The sequence below is a fragment of the Brassica oleracea genome, chromosome C3, assembly GCF_000695525.1.
Source record: "Brassica oleracea var. oleracea cultivar TO1000 chromosome C3, BOL, whole genome shotgun sequence".
Lineage (NCBI taxonomy): Eukaryota > Viridiplantae > Streptophyta > Magnoliopsida > Brassicales > Brassicaceae > Brassica > Brassica oleracea.
This window is the reverse complement of record NC_027750.1, coordinates 21,374,397-21,389,296: the sequence shown is the minus strand read 5'-3', so window position 1 is coordinate 21,389,296 and position 14,900 is coordinate 21,374,397. Positions and strand designations below refer to the sequence as shown.

The following is a 14,900-nucleotide window of genomic DNA, read 5'->3' as shown; positions in this document are numbered from 1 at the left end:
CATGGCGATTCCTTTTTAGTATAAATATACGGCTTCTATAATTCAGAAAACTCACCACACCTTTTTTCTCGACTTTGCTCATATCAAAACATTCTCTCAAGCAATCAAATGGATGGTTTTAACTCTATTTCCGATTTGAAACCATTCAAGACATTGTTTCTTTTATATTTTATTTGTCTATTGCTTATGTTTTGTTTTATTTTATATTTATAATTTATTTTATGCAAACAAATATACAATTTTTAAACAAAAATTCCGCAGCTTAATTTAGATTGACATACTAAATTTCGTCTAACCCTTACTTTATAACATATAGTATTTCTTGCTATAACTTTAACTTTTATTATGTCTACAAATTAAAAGTGATAATATTTTGAAATCTATTTACTCCGCGCAGGGCGCGGATTATCACCTAGTGTTTAGTGAAATAGCATTTCTAGTTTCTACCATGAATAACGATATTTTGGTGATCTCAAATATAGTTATGTCAGTTTTATATTATTAAAAAATGAAGAACGTAATTTGTTAAGTATTTTGTAAATTCTAAAGGATATGAATGTATATTTTCTAGTAAAAAGAAAAACATTCAAATGTATACCAACGACTAAACATCTAATAAGAAGTTGTTACTGTAAGAAAAAACAGGAGAATTATTTAGCAATTTTCATACCTCGCGAACTCTATGCATAAAATAGTTTGTATAAGGACTTATTTGCAAAGTTCTCGTTTAGTTGTTGTTATTATTCTACGCACGCACAAGGCTTCGCGCGTAAGATAAACTCTCCTCGATATGTACGCCACGTGGAGATGGGTGTTACTGTTTAGTGATTTGATCTACTCCCACTATGATCCAGTTTGTTCACTGAAAAAGAGAGTTGTGTTTTTTTTCCCGCAACTGGTTATATTATAGATTCGGTTTGTTCACGAAGATATGTCCGTGGTTAGCTAAGCCGGTAGACAACACAATATCTCCAGAACCTAAAACCCATAAAGGATAGTAGAAGCCCAAACAATAACAAACCAAGGCACTTACGTACCAACACTTTAAACTAAGCAACAAGACTCGTAGACCACTGATATCACTCTCAACAAAACAGAGAAATCTAAATGATAGAGAATCTATGAAAGTTGTTGAACGGGAATGCCCTGGCCAAACCACCGTAAAACCACTCCCTCCTAGTACAACGAGGAAACACCTCAAGACCCAAGTAACACAAGCTTCACAAACCGATAAGGGAGAACCCTTCAAATTCAATCAACCTCCGGAAACAGATGAGTAGAAACGCCAAAGATTGAAGACACACAAAAATCAAATCTCCACAAGATCTGAACAAGCAACTAGGAGCCAAGCCCACCTAATCCGGAGCACCAAGAACAAATGCTACGAACGGCATAAAGACGGATCAGAGAAATCCACAACAAACTCCATCCACTTAGATAAAACCTGAAAAGGAGCGTACCACACAAGAAGTCCAGAGATATGCAACACAACAAAACACACCAAATCTAGGCATAGATTTCTAAACAAAAACTTTGTGATTGGGCCACACCGTGAATCATCAGATCCAGAGCTTTTATCGAAAATCTACAACAGATATGTGGTTTTATTGATTTGACCGAAGCATATCTCTCAAAACTGAGCCTTAGTCACGAACCGAACTAGAATCAAACAAAGAGGAAGAAAGACAAAGATTGAGACCGACAATGGTGCTGAATGAGCCACCACGCGCCGGTCGGAGCTCACGCGTTAAGACGTAGGGGGTGGTATTGAATCCAGGAATGTAATTGAATTTGAAAGAATTTATAAGTAAGAACTTTTGCAGTATTTTAAAAGATTTGATGAGATTTTAATGCATTTATCCAATTATTTTATGATGGATTTTAAAAGAATATACATAAATTTGATAGAATACTAATTCTTCTAAATTATATGAAATTTTTGAATCTTTGTATATTTAAAAAAGTTAACGAAGATTATTTAATCTTAAAAACTGAAAGAAAAATAATAATTAGTACTACAATAGTTTATTGACGGTAGCAATTTTATTATAAAATCATAATACTAATAAATAAAATCTATTGATCATCTTATCTTTATAGGGATTCGATGTTATATGGTTGAGTATGATTTATATGAGAGATAGATCTAATAAAAAAAAATCACGTTTACCACATCGTTGTTACCATTATTCAAGTTTACCACCATTAAAGAGGTATTTTCAAAAATGCATTCTTCATTAAAAGGCAAAATACTCCTATACCCTTGCTTTCTCTATATATAATAAATAATTATATATATATATATATAATTTTATTTTTTCGAATTTTATTTTTTCAAATTCAAACTTTTTATAATTTTTTTCGAAATATTTTTTTCTTTTTTCAATTCTTCTTTTTGAAATTCGATAATTATTTATGAAACTGTTTTTAAAAAATATATAATTTTTTCTAATTATTTATTTGAATCTTAAACTCCATATTCCAAAAACTCTACGTACCTTTTAACTCTAAAACCTAAGTTTAAATTAGTTAACTCTAGGGTTATAAAAAAAAATCATTTCTTTTTCTCTTTTTAAAAGTGAGGGTATAAATAGTTAATGTAAACATGAAAAATGATATTACGAATGTGGTATTTTTGGTAATTTTTCATAAATAACGTTTTTAAAAAAATGGTAAGTACTATTTTGTTGAGATTTTATATTATATTATTTGATTAGAATATATTGTCAACAACAATCTGAAGTTTTGTAACTAGTATTTTATATGAAATGCTATTTTGTAGGGATTTTATGAAAACATAAGAAAAGGATTAGCCTTTTTTTCAAAATAAGAAACCATAAAAAAATCATGTTATTTCAATTATTTTGTTTTTACGTGAGTTCATGAAATGCAGAGCGAAAAATGATAGGACATGAGTTCGTGAAATACAGATTCCTACTGAGCATAACAAATCTCTCCATAGAGGCAAAAAATTGGTTCTTTACATTTTTATAGGACATATTCCATTAAATTCTTATCAAATAACATTACTACAAAATCTATCAAATATTGAATAACAACAGAATTTAAAGTAAGTAAAAAAATGATTACAAATGCTTAATCCAATAACACAAAAATTTAAAAAAATTGATGAAATCAATAATTGAATAACAGTGGAATTTAATGAAAACAGTAATTCTTTCTACTTCTATCAAATTTCTAAATCCAATACCCCCACTTTGAGTTTCAGACGAGTGGTTTTTAAGAGAGTTGTGTTTCAAACCACATAAATTTGTTGGGCTCGTTAAAAGCGGAAAAATTAAATCTTATTACAATTCTAATACTTTCAGAATACAGACTCCACGTACTTTAAAGATTAGTTCTTTTTTTTTGTCATCTGATAGATTAAGATTATATCAAACATTCGGTTACACGCATACAATAACGACATTGTCTGAAACTAAGAGTCGACGAGGTAACAAGTACCACCCGAAGCCAAGAGCCGGCGAGGTAACAAGTACCACCCGGAGCCAAAAGATAAACATAACACACTCTTAAAGTTAATATATAACCATGAAAAAGGAGACAAAAGTCAGAAGAGTGATAACCAAGCTTCAGCAAGGAATGCTCAACCATGCACTCGAAGATGAACTTACCTAGCGAGACCTCATCAACCACTAACACCAGTAGAAAGGAGTAACAAGAAGGACTTGAAGCACATGAACATCACCAATACATATAACTGAACTAGAAGAGGTTAGAATCTTTAACCGTCGTTGTAAACACCCTTCAATCCCAACTAAGTCTCGCCATTGGACCTTGAAAGAGTTCTCCACGCGCCTCATACGCACCATCATACCATCACCCTAAGGCAAAGCCTAAGAAAGCTTCCCGACTACGTCTTATTCAACAGCCGGTAACTAGATAAAAACCACTCCAAATCCAACATTAACACGAGCAAATCAGCGGCAATCGACCATCACTGAAGCAAAAACTCCAGAAAAAACCTCTATCTCCTTTCGATCCTCTCAAACACTAGAAATGGTCTCGCAAAGTGAAACAACTCTTTGACCCCTAAAATTAGACCTCTAGACACACAGTACTTACTAACACAATGGCGACAAGCCAAAATCGGCAAACAATACAACTCAAGCTAATGGGCCCTAATGATAAGCGTGACGTTCTTGGCCAAACATCAAAATCCGCCGAAGGCGCACACCGAGAAGGACTCACTACCACCGGCTTTCACTACTCCGTTCCTCAGCCACAAAACGAACACGAAGTCCGACTGAAAGTGCGGGTTCGGTAATGGACACGAGCTGGTTTAACAGATTCAGAAGTGTGGATCTCGAACCGCCGGGATGAGACCGAAGTCACTTTCCGGACGCTGGGACGTCGCCCTTGATGCATGTTGTCACCGAGAGCCAGTAGACAAACCTCTGTACACAAATCGTCGGTCCTCTCCTCTGTTTTGCTCACCGCTCCGCGGGACCAGAGAACTAAGGTGGGAGGCGTCTTGCCAAGACCGAGACGGATTCGCCGTAGATCTGAAATTGGGAAACTAGATCTGGCAAACCCAAACCCTAAAAGCCGACTCCCTCCCCTTCTACCGTTCGACCAGCCTCGCTGCTACTCCAAGGATAGCCTGAGCCTTACGTCGTCGCCCACCCAAAGTGGATCTCCGACTTAACCCGACAAAACCAGAGTCGCAAGCATATCGGCAAGGGAAGAGGCTTCGAGGGAGAGAGCAAAAGGAAAAAGAGAGGTAAGGGGGAGAGGAGGACCTCCGGCGCCGGAAATGCCGGGCCGGAGTTACGGACTCTTTTATCGCGACTCTTTTTGCTCTATTTGAGAAGACACTCTCCGGACATCGTTTAAAGATTAGTTCTATATCAATGGAAAAATTGTATTTACTTTTAATTAACATAATAATGTTGGGCTTCATATGGAAATGACAACAAGAGATAAATTAAATTTAATAAATATATTTGCAAACATTTTCTTCTTAATTTTCGGAAGGTGATATCATGTACCAAGTACTAAATCTTGTTTTTCGGCCTTTTGTACGTTTGAGGGGCCATAGAATACCCAAAAATGGAATAATCACCCACAGAATCCACGTCGAGTTTTTATGTTAGTTATTATTACTATTTTTAAAAATATGTATACAACTGTATGTTTATTTATGTAGTGATTGAAAAGTGGATGTATGACAACAACTGATAAGAATCAAATAACGAAAGCCTTATGTTATTATTCAATTTCTGTGACCGTGGTACACATCAACAAAGTTCGCCAGCTGATACCCACTACTCTTAATTGTCCAGTTAGTAAAACCAATGATTTCCTTTTAGTATCTCCTATTTTCTCAAGTCCGTATAGTGGGCTTGTTATAGACCCAAACAGATGGGCCACTATAACCTAATGAATTTCTGCCCATTAACTCTTTTTCTTGTTTTGTTTTTTTTTTTTCACAAAATTTCTTATTGTAATAATTGTTACAAATCCAAATAATTGTTTGTCAATAGTCAACGTTAAAATATGGAGTATCAATTTGCATATAATATATGTGCACATTTGTCAAATGCTTGGATATATGTAATATGTGTATATGTATATATCAAGTGCACTTCGATCTTGAATGATCGTACATCCGTACAGGAGGAGAAGACCACTTTACAGTTGCTAAATTTTGTCAAGACGACTAAAATAGTCAGAAAGGCGACCTTCATTATGCGTCGATGCGATTATTTTTTTCTCCTGGCTATCATTTCTACTATTACATGAATATACAGTGGTCCAAATTATTTAAATTTTATAGATAGAATTACTCAAAGTCAAACGTTCGCTGTTATCATAAGAATTTTCTTTTGACAAAGCGATTATTTGGTTGTTGACAATACAAATCAAAGAAAAATAACATCCAGGCTTCATTTGAGAACATATACTAATCATGGAAGCATTACTTGACAGTTGACATATTACAAAACTTTTGTTACGTATATAAAAAGATTCATAAAATGAAACCTTGTGTGCTAATATTAATAGAATTAGTTTTCGTGCCTATAAAGTTTTTGGAATCCCATGATTATTAAACAAAAAAATGAAACCTTGTGTGCTAATAGTCACCAACATAAGGTAAAAACACTATATGGTTATTTATTAAACTTCAAATTCTTTTGTCAGAACTAAACGGCCAAGATATACTAAATTTAACTGAATTTTATAAAATAAATCATGTTGAAATTAGTATAGGGCTGTGTGAAATGTATATAGTAGTAATTTTGAACATGAAAACGGTAAATATATACGGATAATTTTTAGAGTTTTTATTCTAGTAATTGAATATTCTTTTGTAGTTCACTTATTTGGAAAAATGTCATTAATAAAAACGTAGTACTATTATTTACTTGTCGGTAAACAGTCATATTCACCAGGTCTACAATAAATGAAAAAGGAAAAAGAAATGATTTGGTTGTGGTCTCCTTATCGCTAGGGTCAACGAGACTAAGTCCGCTCAACATTCATTCAGTCAGATTGTCCTTTCACACGCTTACGTACATATAAGTACGCGCCTTCAAAAGACTGAAAGTAATTTACTCAAATTAAAAAAAGTTTACCCTTTATTAAAATCAAAACTATCAAAGTTTGATTTTCGCTTCATCGCTTCCTTTTTCTTTCATCCTTAATTTTTCAAGTCTTATATATCATCAACTATGCTCTTGAAGTCTTAAATTTTGCCTTACTCGAGAAAAGTAAACGATTTTTCAAATGTAATGTTTATTTTGGGCATAATAAATAAAAAAAAAAACATTTACAGCTCAGGCTTGGTGGTAAAGTAAGCAGACATTTATAAGAATCCCAAGAAAGAGACGATTCATACCTTTTTTATGCTAGTTCGAGAAGGAAAGAAGAAGAGCCCTTTTGACTTTCACTTCTTCTGAAATATTCAACACAGAAAAAAAAAAAAGGGAGAGCCTTTTGAAAATTGGTTGAGGATTAAAAGCTTTGGTGTTTTATTGATTCTAGATTGCATTTATTTCAATCATCAAAACCCGTCTCCTCACCTAACTAACTGCAGCAGCGCCATCCTTCAAGGTTCGTTCCCTTTCTCTCTTTGATTCTTCGTTTTGTGTACTGATAAAAACAAAATCAATCATCTTCTCTCTACCATAGTCCCCATCATCTTTTTCATTCGATTCTTAGATTACATGTTGTGTTGTGTTACTTTCTTTTGAATTTCAGTTAAAGCTGTCGCCTTTCGATTATAATCGGAGAAGCTGATGAGGTCACGAGGTGACCTAGTAGATGTTCGATCAGATGCTGGCTCGTCAAAAGAAACAACAAATTCACGACATGGGTCTCAGAGATCCGGCAAATCCCAAGACCTTGTTGACCCAAACAGCAACCCAATTGAGTACACAGAGCAAGAACGAGCTGAGCTTCTTAGAAGGTTAGATTCCATCAAAGACCATCTCCTTCGTGGTGCAGTTAACGAGAATCAGCAACTCCTCAGACCAGTTCATGTCCATGCTCCTAGTCCTGCACCTTCTTATTACCACCAACGTCCTTATCCTTACCCTCCTCCTCAAGGCTATCATCATCAAGACCCTTTTAGAAGACCACCTTCATTTCAGGGCTATCCTCAATCCGGAGGTCAATATGCTGATGTAGTTGACCCGCATTCATACTATCCAGCTACTCCCAGTAGGTACGGTGACATGATGCCTCCCTACAGCCCTGTTTCTTCTCACCAGAGACACTACACTACACCTGTTCACACCTACAACAACAGTCTTAGTTTCCCTTCTTCCATAAGCTCTCCTGGTCCTCGCGGTGGTGGTGGTGGTGGTTACGCTAGGTGGCCTAGTGATCTTGATTCTGAAACAGGCGGTGGTGGTGTTTTCCCTCGTGGGTATGTTAAGAAAGCTGTTTCGGATAGCGATGCACGTCGTTGCCATCCTCTTGCTGGTGGTGCTCCTTTTATAGCTTGTCGTAGCTGCTTTGAGTTGTTGTACTTGCCTAAGAAGAAGCTTCTGGCTCAGGAGAGGCAGCATAAGCTGCAATGTGGTGCTTGCTCTGAGGTTATTAGTTTCACAGTCGTCGATAAGAAACTTGTTTTCACTTCTGGTAATGAAGGAACCACAACGAACACAGTTGTGGTTGAAGAACCTGTACAAGAAGTAAAGAATCAAGGGGACACCATCCGGTCTGAATCTCAACGCTCGGATGATGAAGAGAGATCGAGTGTCTCTAGTGAACAACAACAGAAAGAGGCCAAGTCTGTTCGTAGACGAGCTAAAGGATCAAAAGCGTCAGAACCTGCTGCTGCTGCTCCTGAGAGTGCAAGTCTTCTTGAACTTTTTGAGCATTCTAATGTAAACAGAGCTGCACTTGCTTATGGGATGGCAGAGTTGGGTTATATCAAGCCTGATAAGCAAGAAGTTTTCATGAAACAAGACTCGGTAAAGCCTGAATCAATAGTAGCTACAGAGACAGAGGTTTCTTACAACGGATACACTAACACAACCGAGATTTCTGAGGATTCAAACGGAAGAGAAGACAAGAACAGAACAAGAAACCGAAACGAAGATGGAGGAAAGTCGATAGAAGTTTGGGTCAATGGACATCTTATACCAGAAGATCTAGTTAGCAGTGCTGAGAAGTTAGCTGGACCAATCCAAGCTGGAAAGTATTGGTAATAAACCATGAACTTCAACCTTCTCTTGTTTACTTGTTTTGTTTGGTTCCTAACTTATGTCTCTGATTCAGGTATGACTACAGAGCTGGTTTCTGGGGTGTAATGGGCAAACCTTGTCTCGGTATAATACCTGTAAGTCCCTTCACATTCTTCTCAGTTTGATTACGGTAACTTGGGCGTTCGGATTCATTTTGGTTGATTGGAATTTTCAGATTTTCGGTACTATCCTCATGTGTCCCATTCGGGTTTTACTAACTTTTGGTTCGGTTTGGTGCCTTCGGGTTCGGTTCGGATTGGATTGGGTTATAACCAGTGTGAATCCTAAAAATCTGAAAAGAAAATTTACAATTGACCCAAAATACTCAAAGTATATAACGTATTCAAGAATCTAATTGAAAACTAGTTAAACTACCTAAGCTAATAAATATTCAACATAACAAATAAAAAAACTACAAAAATCTTTAAAATACTCTAAAATATAAGTCACCTTAGCATATATAAAAAGATTAACATATTTAATTAATTTCTGATAATTTCGGATTTCAGTTTGCTTTGGGTTATACCTTGAACTCAAAAGTACATAGCTCTTAAGTCCCCTTCAGATATGTTTTCGGATCAGATTTCGTGTTTTCCGGTTTGGATTAAGTTCGGGTCTTCGGCTTGGGGTAAAAACGCCCAGGCCTAACTGAAACAGCATCATCAAACTGATGAAGAAACTACTTGTTGTTGTTGCAGCCATTTATTGAGGAGTTTAGCCATCCAATGCCAGATAGTTGCGCTGCAGGAAACACAGAAGTGTATGTGAATGGAAGAGAGCTTCACAAGAGAGACTTGGAGTTACTAGTGGGTCGTGGTCTTCCTCGTGACAAGAACCGTTCTTACATCCTTGATATCTCAGGAAGAATCCTTGATGGAGACTCAGGGGAAGAACTTAAAAGCCTTGGCAGATTAGCCCCAACGTAAGCAAGTGACACAAGATACATACAGTCTATTAGGTTAGGTTCTGAGACATTTGTTGAAAATGATTTTAATAATAACTTGTGAAAACAGGATTCAGAAGACGAAGCATGGATTTGGTATGAGAGTTCCAAGGTCATTAGCTTCATGATAAGTGAAACAACACAACCAGATGATACTGATAATGCGGTTTCAGTCTTCATGTCATTTGTTTGGTTTTTATAAATGTAAAGTGTGCTTTTTTTACTCATTACATCGGTTAGAATTTGAGTTTATCTTTTTAAATGGGTTAGAATTTGATTCTTTTTTTTCTTATTATTTTCTTTTGTCAGTATCCTGGATGGGTTGGGGTGTTATGATTGTATATGAACCGGGTTATGCCGGTACAAGGTTTGTAATGTTTCTTCTTCTTCCAAGCAGACAAAACCGGTTTGTGATTATTGGTCGTAAGTCGTAACTGGTTATAGATTTTGTGGAATGAAATAGTTTGCCTACCAACTTTATGTCTTTAGTTAATGTACCATATCTTGTGTCTAATGAACTTCTAAGCTCTAACTACACAACGTTTGTTTTTAACGTTTCGATAATGTGAAGAACCAAATCCTAACTTTTAAAGTGTCATTTGGATAGAATTTATCAAAATCTTTTTCTATAGAAACTTTTTAAAATTTCTTGAGTAAGAGTTGATTTGAATTTTCTCAGTTTCAACAATTCAATTAGACCCCCTTAGACTTTTTTTTTTTTTGAGCAAACTCCCGTAGACTTTTTTTTTTTTAACGCTGAATGTTATAAAGCCACCAAGGCAAAAATTGCATAAGAGCATCCGTATCGCGGTTAATTTGGGCCGTCTCTTTAGTTTTTTTTGATTAAAAAAATATTAAAAAAGAAGAAAGCGGAGGAGGCGAGTGTTTCGTTGGCTCGGGAAGAAACGTCTGTTGGTGGACACGTGTCAACAAGGGAGTGGGTGGAAGTTCGGTTACGCGTTAAACGCGTTTGAAACTTGACTTTCTCTCTCTCTCTCGAATCTTCTCGACTTGGCGATTTCTATGGCGAATCTCTCTCTCTCTCTCTCGAATCCCCTCGACTTGTTCTGATCGGTTGTTATGTGTTGGTTCTCGTCGAATCTGTCTCTCGGTGGGTCTCCTCGACGGCGAAGGAGATTTCCCGCGGTGGCTCGGCTCTAATCGAAAGGTAGTGATAGGAGATCATATTGATTTTGATTATGCATGCGATTGATTATTGTTTAACTTGTTCTGATCGGCTTATTTACTTTATATTTTGTTTGTTCGGTTCGATTTGGCGAGCTATGTGGCGACGGAGCTCTCCTCGACAAGGCCGTCTCTGTCCTCGTCAGCGACGGAGCTCTCCTCGACGGCGATGAAGCTGTCTCTCGGTGTTGACAGAGCTCTCTCACTTTGCTTCTCCTCGAATCAAAGGTAAAGTTTCTGTTGTTCCTCAAAGTCTTAAATATTTTAAATTTTCATGGATCAAATTGAATTTGTTAGTAAGATTGTTTCAATATAGATGGATTGATCTAATTTGATTTGTTAAAAGTCACTATGAAATCGTTTTTAATAAGTTATGAGTAGTACTTATTGTTTGTGTGTTTGTGTCTAGTTTGTGTTCCTCAAAGGCATGGATCTAGTTTGTGTTCTAGTTTGTGTACTTATTTGTTAAAAGTCACTATGAAATCGTTTTTAATAAGTTATGAGTAGTACTTATTGTTTGTGTGTTTGTGTCAGAGTACGTGGCTCGAAGGTACAAGAGGAAGGAACCTCAAACGAGAGGAGGGCAAAGAAGAGCAATACAGGTAAATGTCTACTCCTTTCGAATTTATTGAGTGCTTTAAGGTTGAATTAGGTAGTTAATGGTTGTGTTAGTAATAAATAAGTGTAATGGCTAGGTTGATGGTTAGATAGAAAACGTGATGAAGTGTGATGAATGTGTTTGATTGATGTCAAGTCCATTTAATAGTTTTTTCTCTTTAAAATAGCGTTTTTTTGCTTGCTCTCTTCTGGCATCAACATTGCTTCTTCTCTTCCTTCTATTTGTTTTAGCTTCTTCTTTTTCCCTTTCTTTCTCTGACATTTTTGGGGATGGATTCCAATCCATACCGGCATGGTAGTAACTTTGTTGATCTCCTTACGAGTCAACAAAGTGTCTTTAGTTTAGTAGAAGAAACTGTCCCTGAAGACACTCCTGCTGAGCGTAAGGAACGCCGGATGTGGACGCCTGTAGAAGATATGGTGCTCATCAGCTCCCGGCTCAACACAAGCAAAGATCATGTATTCTACAGATATTCCTTCAAATATCGCAAATATGATGGGTGTTCGAACAAGAATTCGTGATACACAAAGGCATCAACAACTGAAAGATGATTTGGTTGAACACATATGGCGTAGATTTGGAGGTGATGAAGACAATAACTGATCTCTGATGCTTATTTCAAATAATTCTCGTTCATTTTAATAATCTTTGTTTTCATGTTTTAAATTTAAAATCTATGTTTAATATGTTGTCTTTTATTTATTAAAAAATAGAAGTTTTTAAATAAATATTCAATATTATTTTATTTTCAAGAACTCCAAAGCAAGAGACTTGCAATGCAGACATCAAAATCTCAAGGTTCTTGACAAAGCTTCTTTAACACCTTTATGCCTTAAATATTATTAAAATTTAATCAAGAGACCCTTAATGGAGTTGTGGGATAATGATGCTCTAATGTTGCTACAAAAACTCAAAACACACTAATAGGCATGATAAGAAAATAGCCAGTACATAGAGGCTATTTAGCCAAGCAATAGTACACGAAGACTTAGTAGGGGTTATTGGTTGTTGTATTTTAATGGATTTGAAAATTCGAACTAAATCTAGTGTTATTGGTTCTATGATTTTCAAATCTGTATTAAAATCATGTGTTATTGGTTTAATGATTCATAAATTCTATATCAAATCAAGTGTTATTCAATCGTACGGATTTACTAATATATTTGATTTAATAATGGATTTGATTGGATTTGTTTGATTTTTTTAGTTAAAAATACAAAGACTCAAATTCGAGGAAAAACCTCCGGATTTGTATATTTTACTTGAATTTATAAATACTATATGGATTTCTAATTCAATCAAAATATATAAAACAATAACAATTCCTGTAGAGTCGTTTTGCACGTGAAGCAGGTTATATACTGCATGACAACAAAGTGTAGACCCATGGGCCCAATGACAATAAACAAGCTAGATAAAACTGTTTTTGATGGACTTCGTGGTCCATTCGTTCATTTTCCATGTATTAATATTTTTTACCAAAAGATATAGAGACGTGAATGAAAAAAACAGGGGAGACAAAAAATGAGCTGCAGTCCAAAACTATCAAATATCAAACAAAATCGAAGCTACCGTTTTAGATTTCGATTGATGATATGTTCAATTAAAGTTGATTTAATCAAATATATAATTTGATTTAATTTGTAATAAAATTATAATAGTAGAAACTGTAAATTTATTTAGTACGTTTTAAAAAAAAATATGAGTTATCATATTTTAAAATTATTTACCGTTAAATTTTTTGAAGTATAAATTACAGTATCTGTTATTGTTAAAATATTATAAAAATCAACAGCAGTACAATTAATATAAGTTTAATAATATAGATTATAAAATTAAATATATAAATTAAAATTAAAATTAAAAAACACTTATGTATATATTCTAACAAAAGATACCTATATAGTTATGTAGAATTTTATGTACGTACACTTTTAGTTACCAAATAGCATTACCAATTAAAAGTATATGAATGATTTTGTTTAAATAATTCAAATGGAAAAAAATAAATAGCTTATAAACATTTTTGACTAACTAATAAATATATATATATTTTTCCGAAAATGCTTTATTAACTAAGAGAAACTAAACGTTAGACATGGATGTGTCAAAAAAAATTGTTAGAAACAGCACTGTGGAGTAACTAATAGAAAACCAAAACTCAACTTCTAATACATGCAATTTTATTTGACGTTGAATTAATATTTGAGTTATTAATTTTACTAAAAGAATAATTCAAAATTTTAACTCTTGTACAGCATATTAATTATAACTCAACCATTGACTTAAAAAATTAAAAACTAATTCACGATTGGTAATATTTTTAAGTTGTATTTCTAGTTTAAACTTGATTGTTTATAATTCATGTCACCAATCAAAAATCTAAAATTTCTACAAATATTTAAACAATTTACATTTTGAACTAAGGTTTTCAATTTAACCGGATGAGAAAGAAACAAATTACATTTATCAATTAAAATTCTTAATATAAAATAAGAAACAATTATTCAAGCTAACTAAACAGATAATTACTACGATAGTCTCACAATTCGTACACACAAAACCTCATCGAACCCCAAGGTATCAAATATCTATTGTTTGCTAAGTTCCAAGTTTCATGAAAAGGTTGATAGTGTTGTAACGAAGGGTAGTGGAGATAAAACCAAATATGAGATAAAAGGCGTCCCGACAAAAGCAACGCATGTGCTTCACATAAACTAATTAAAAAAAAGGGAAATCTGTTTTTTTAGCAAAAAATTGGTAACTATGTCCATTTAGACTAATCTATACTACTTTATGTCCTATTAGACTAATTTTTTCCAAAATAGCAGTAATGCCCTTAAAATTGTAATTTTTTTAAAAAGATATATATTGAGTTCGACAAGGGGGATCGATCGATCCCACTTTACAAGGTATAGTGGATCGATCGATCCCCTTGTAAAGTCGGATCGATCGATCCCGATCATTATTCAGAACAAAAAAACGTGAGATATATACTGATCGACCTGGTCAATTTCACTTGATCGGCGAAGGTCGATTTACACAGATCGACCGATCTGTAAGGATAGATCGATCGATCCCGTGCCCAGGAAAGAATTCCAAATCGATTTTTTTTGGTTTTGTAGGACTTCAATTCCAAAGCAAGTAATCTTCCCCCTTTCTTTTTATCAACATTAAAACTCCAACCTGAAGATACAACCAATTCCCAAGCACTACATGAAACATAAACATAAACATAAATCATGGTAGAAATAATGTGAAAATTTTGTGAAAATTTTGTGAACAATCAATGGAATATAGAAGACGGCGAAGAAGGTTGCCAAGGTTTTTTTGTCGTTTTTTTATGTTCCTTTTTCGTTTTTTTTTTTAAATCGATTTTGTTTTTAAAAATATAAAGTGAATATTCCCAAATATTTTGTTTCCATATTTTTAGGAA

The 14,900-nt window shown here is 34.5% G+C and overlaps 1 protein-coding gene across 1 annotated transcript; it reads left to right on the top strand.

The window, feature by feature from the left end:
- Nucleotides 1-6,720: 6,720 nt before the first annotated feature.
- LOC106336270 lies at nucleotides 6,721-10,135 on the top strand. The gene is made up of 5 exons (XM_013775055.1): nucleotides 6,721-7,077; nucleotides 7,225-8,677; nucleotides 8,752-8,812; nucleotides 9,416-9,639; nucleotides 9,731-10,135. The coding sequence occupies exons 2-5, from the start codon at nucleotides 7,263-7,265 to the stop codon at nucleotides 9,786-9,788; spliced, it is 1,758 nt and encodes a 585-aa protein (XP_013630509.1). The 5' UTR covers nucleotides 6,721-7,077; nucleotides 7,225-7,262; the 3' UTR covers nucleotides 9,789-10,135.
- Nucleotides 10,136-14,900: the final 4,765 nt, after the last annotated feature.

Coding starts and splice junctions, on each gene's coding strand:
- LOC106336270 (XM_013775055.1), top strand. CDS start 7,263: ATGAGGTCACGAGGTGACCTAGTAGATGTTCGATCAGATGCTGGCTCG. Junction 8,813..9,415: donor CTTGTCTCGGTATAATACCT/GTAAGTCCCTTC, acceptor TTGTTGTTGCAG/CCATTTATTGAGGAGTTTAG. Junction 9,640..9,730: donor CTTGGCAGATTAGCCCCAAC/GTAAGCAAGTGA, acceptor TTGTGAAAACAG/GATTCAGAAGACGAAGCATG.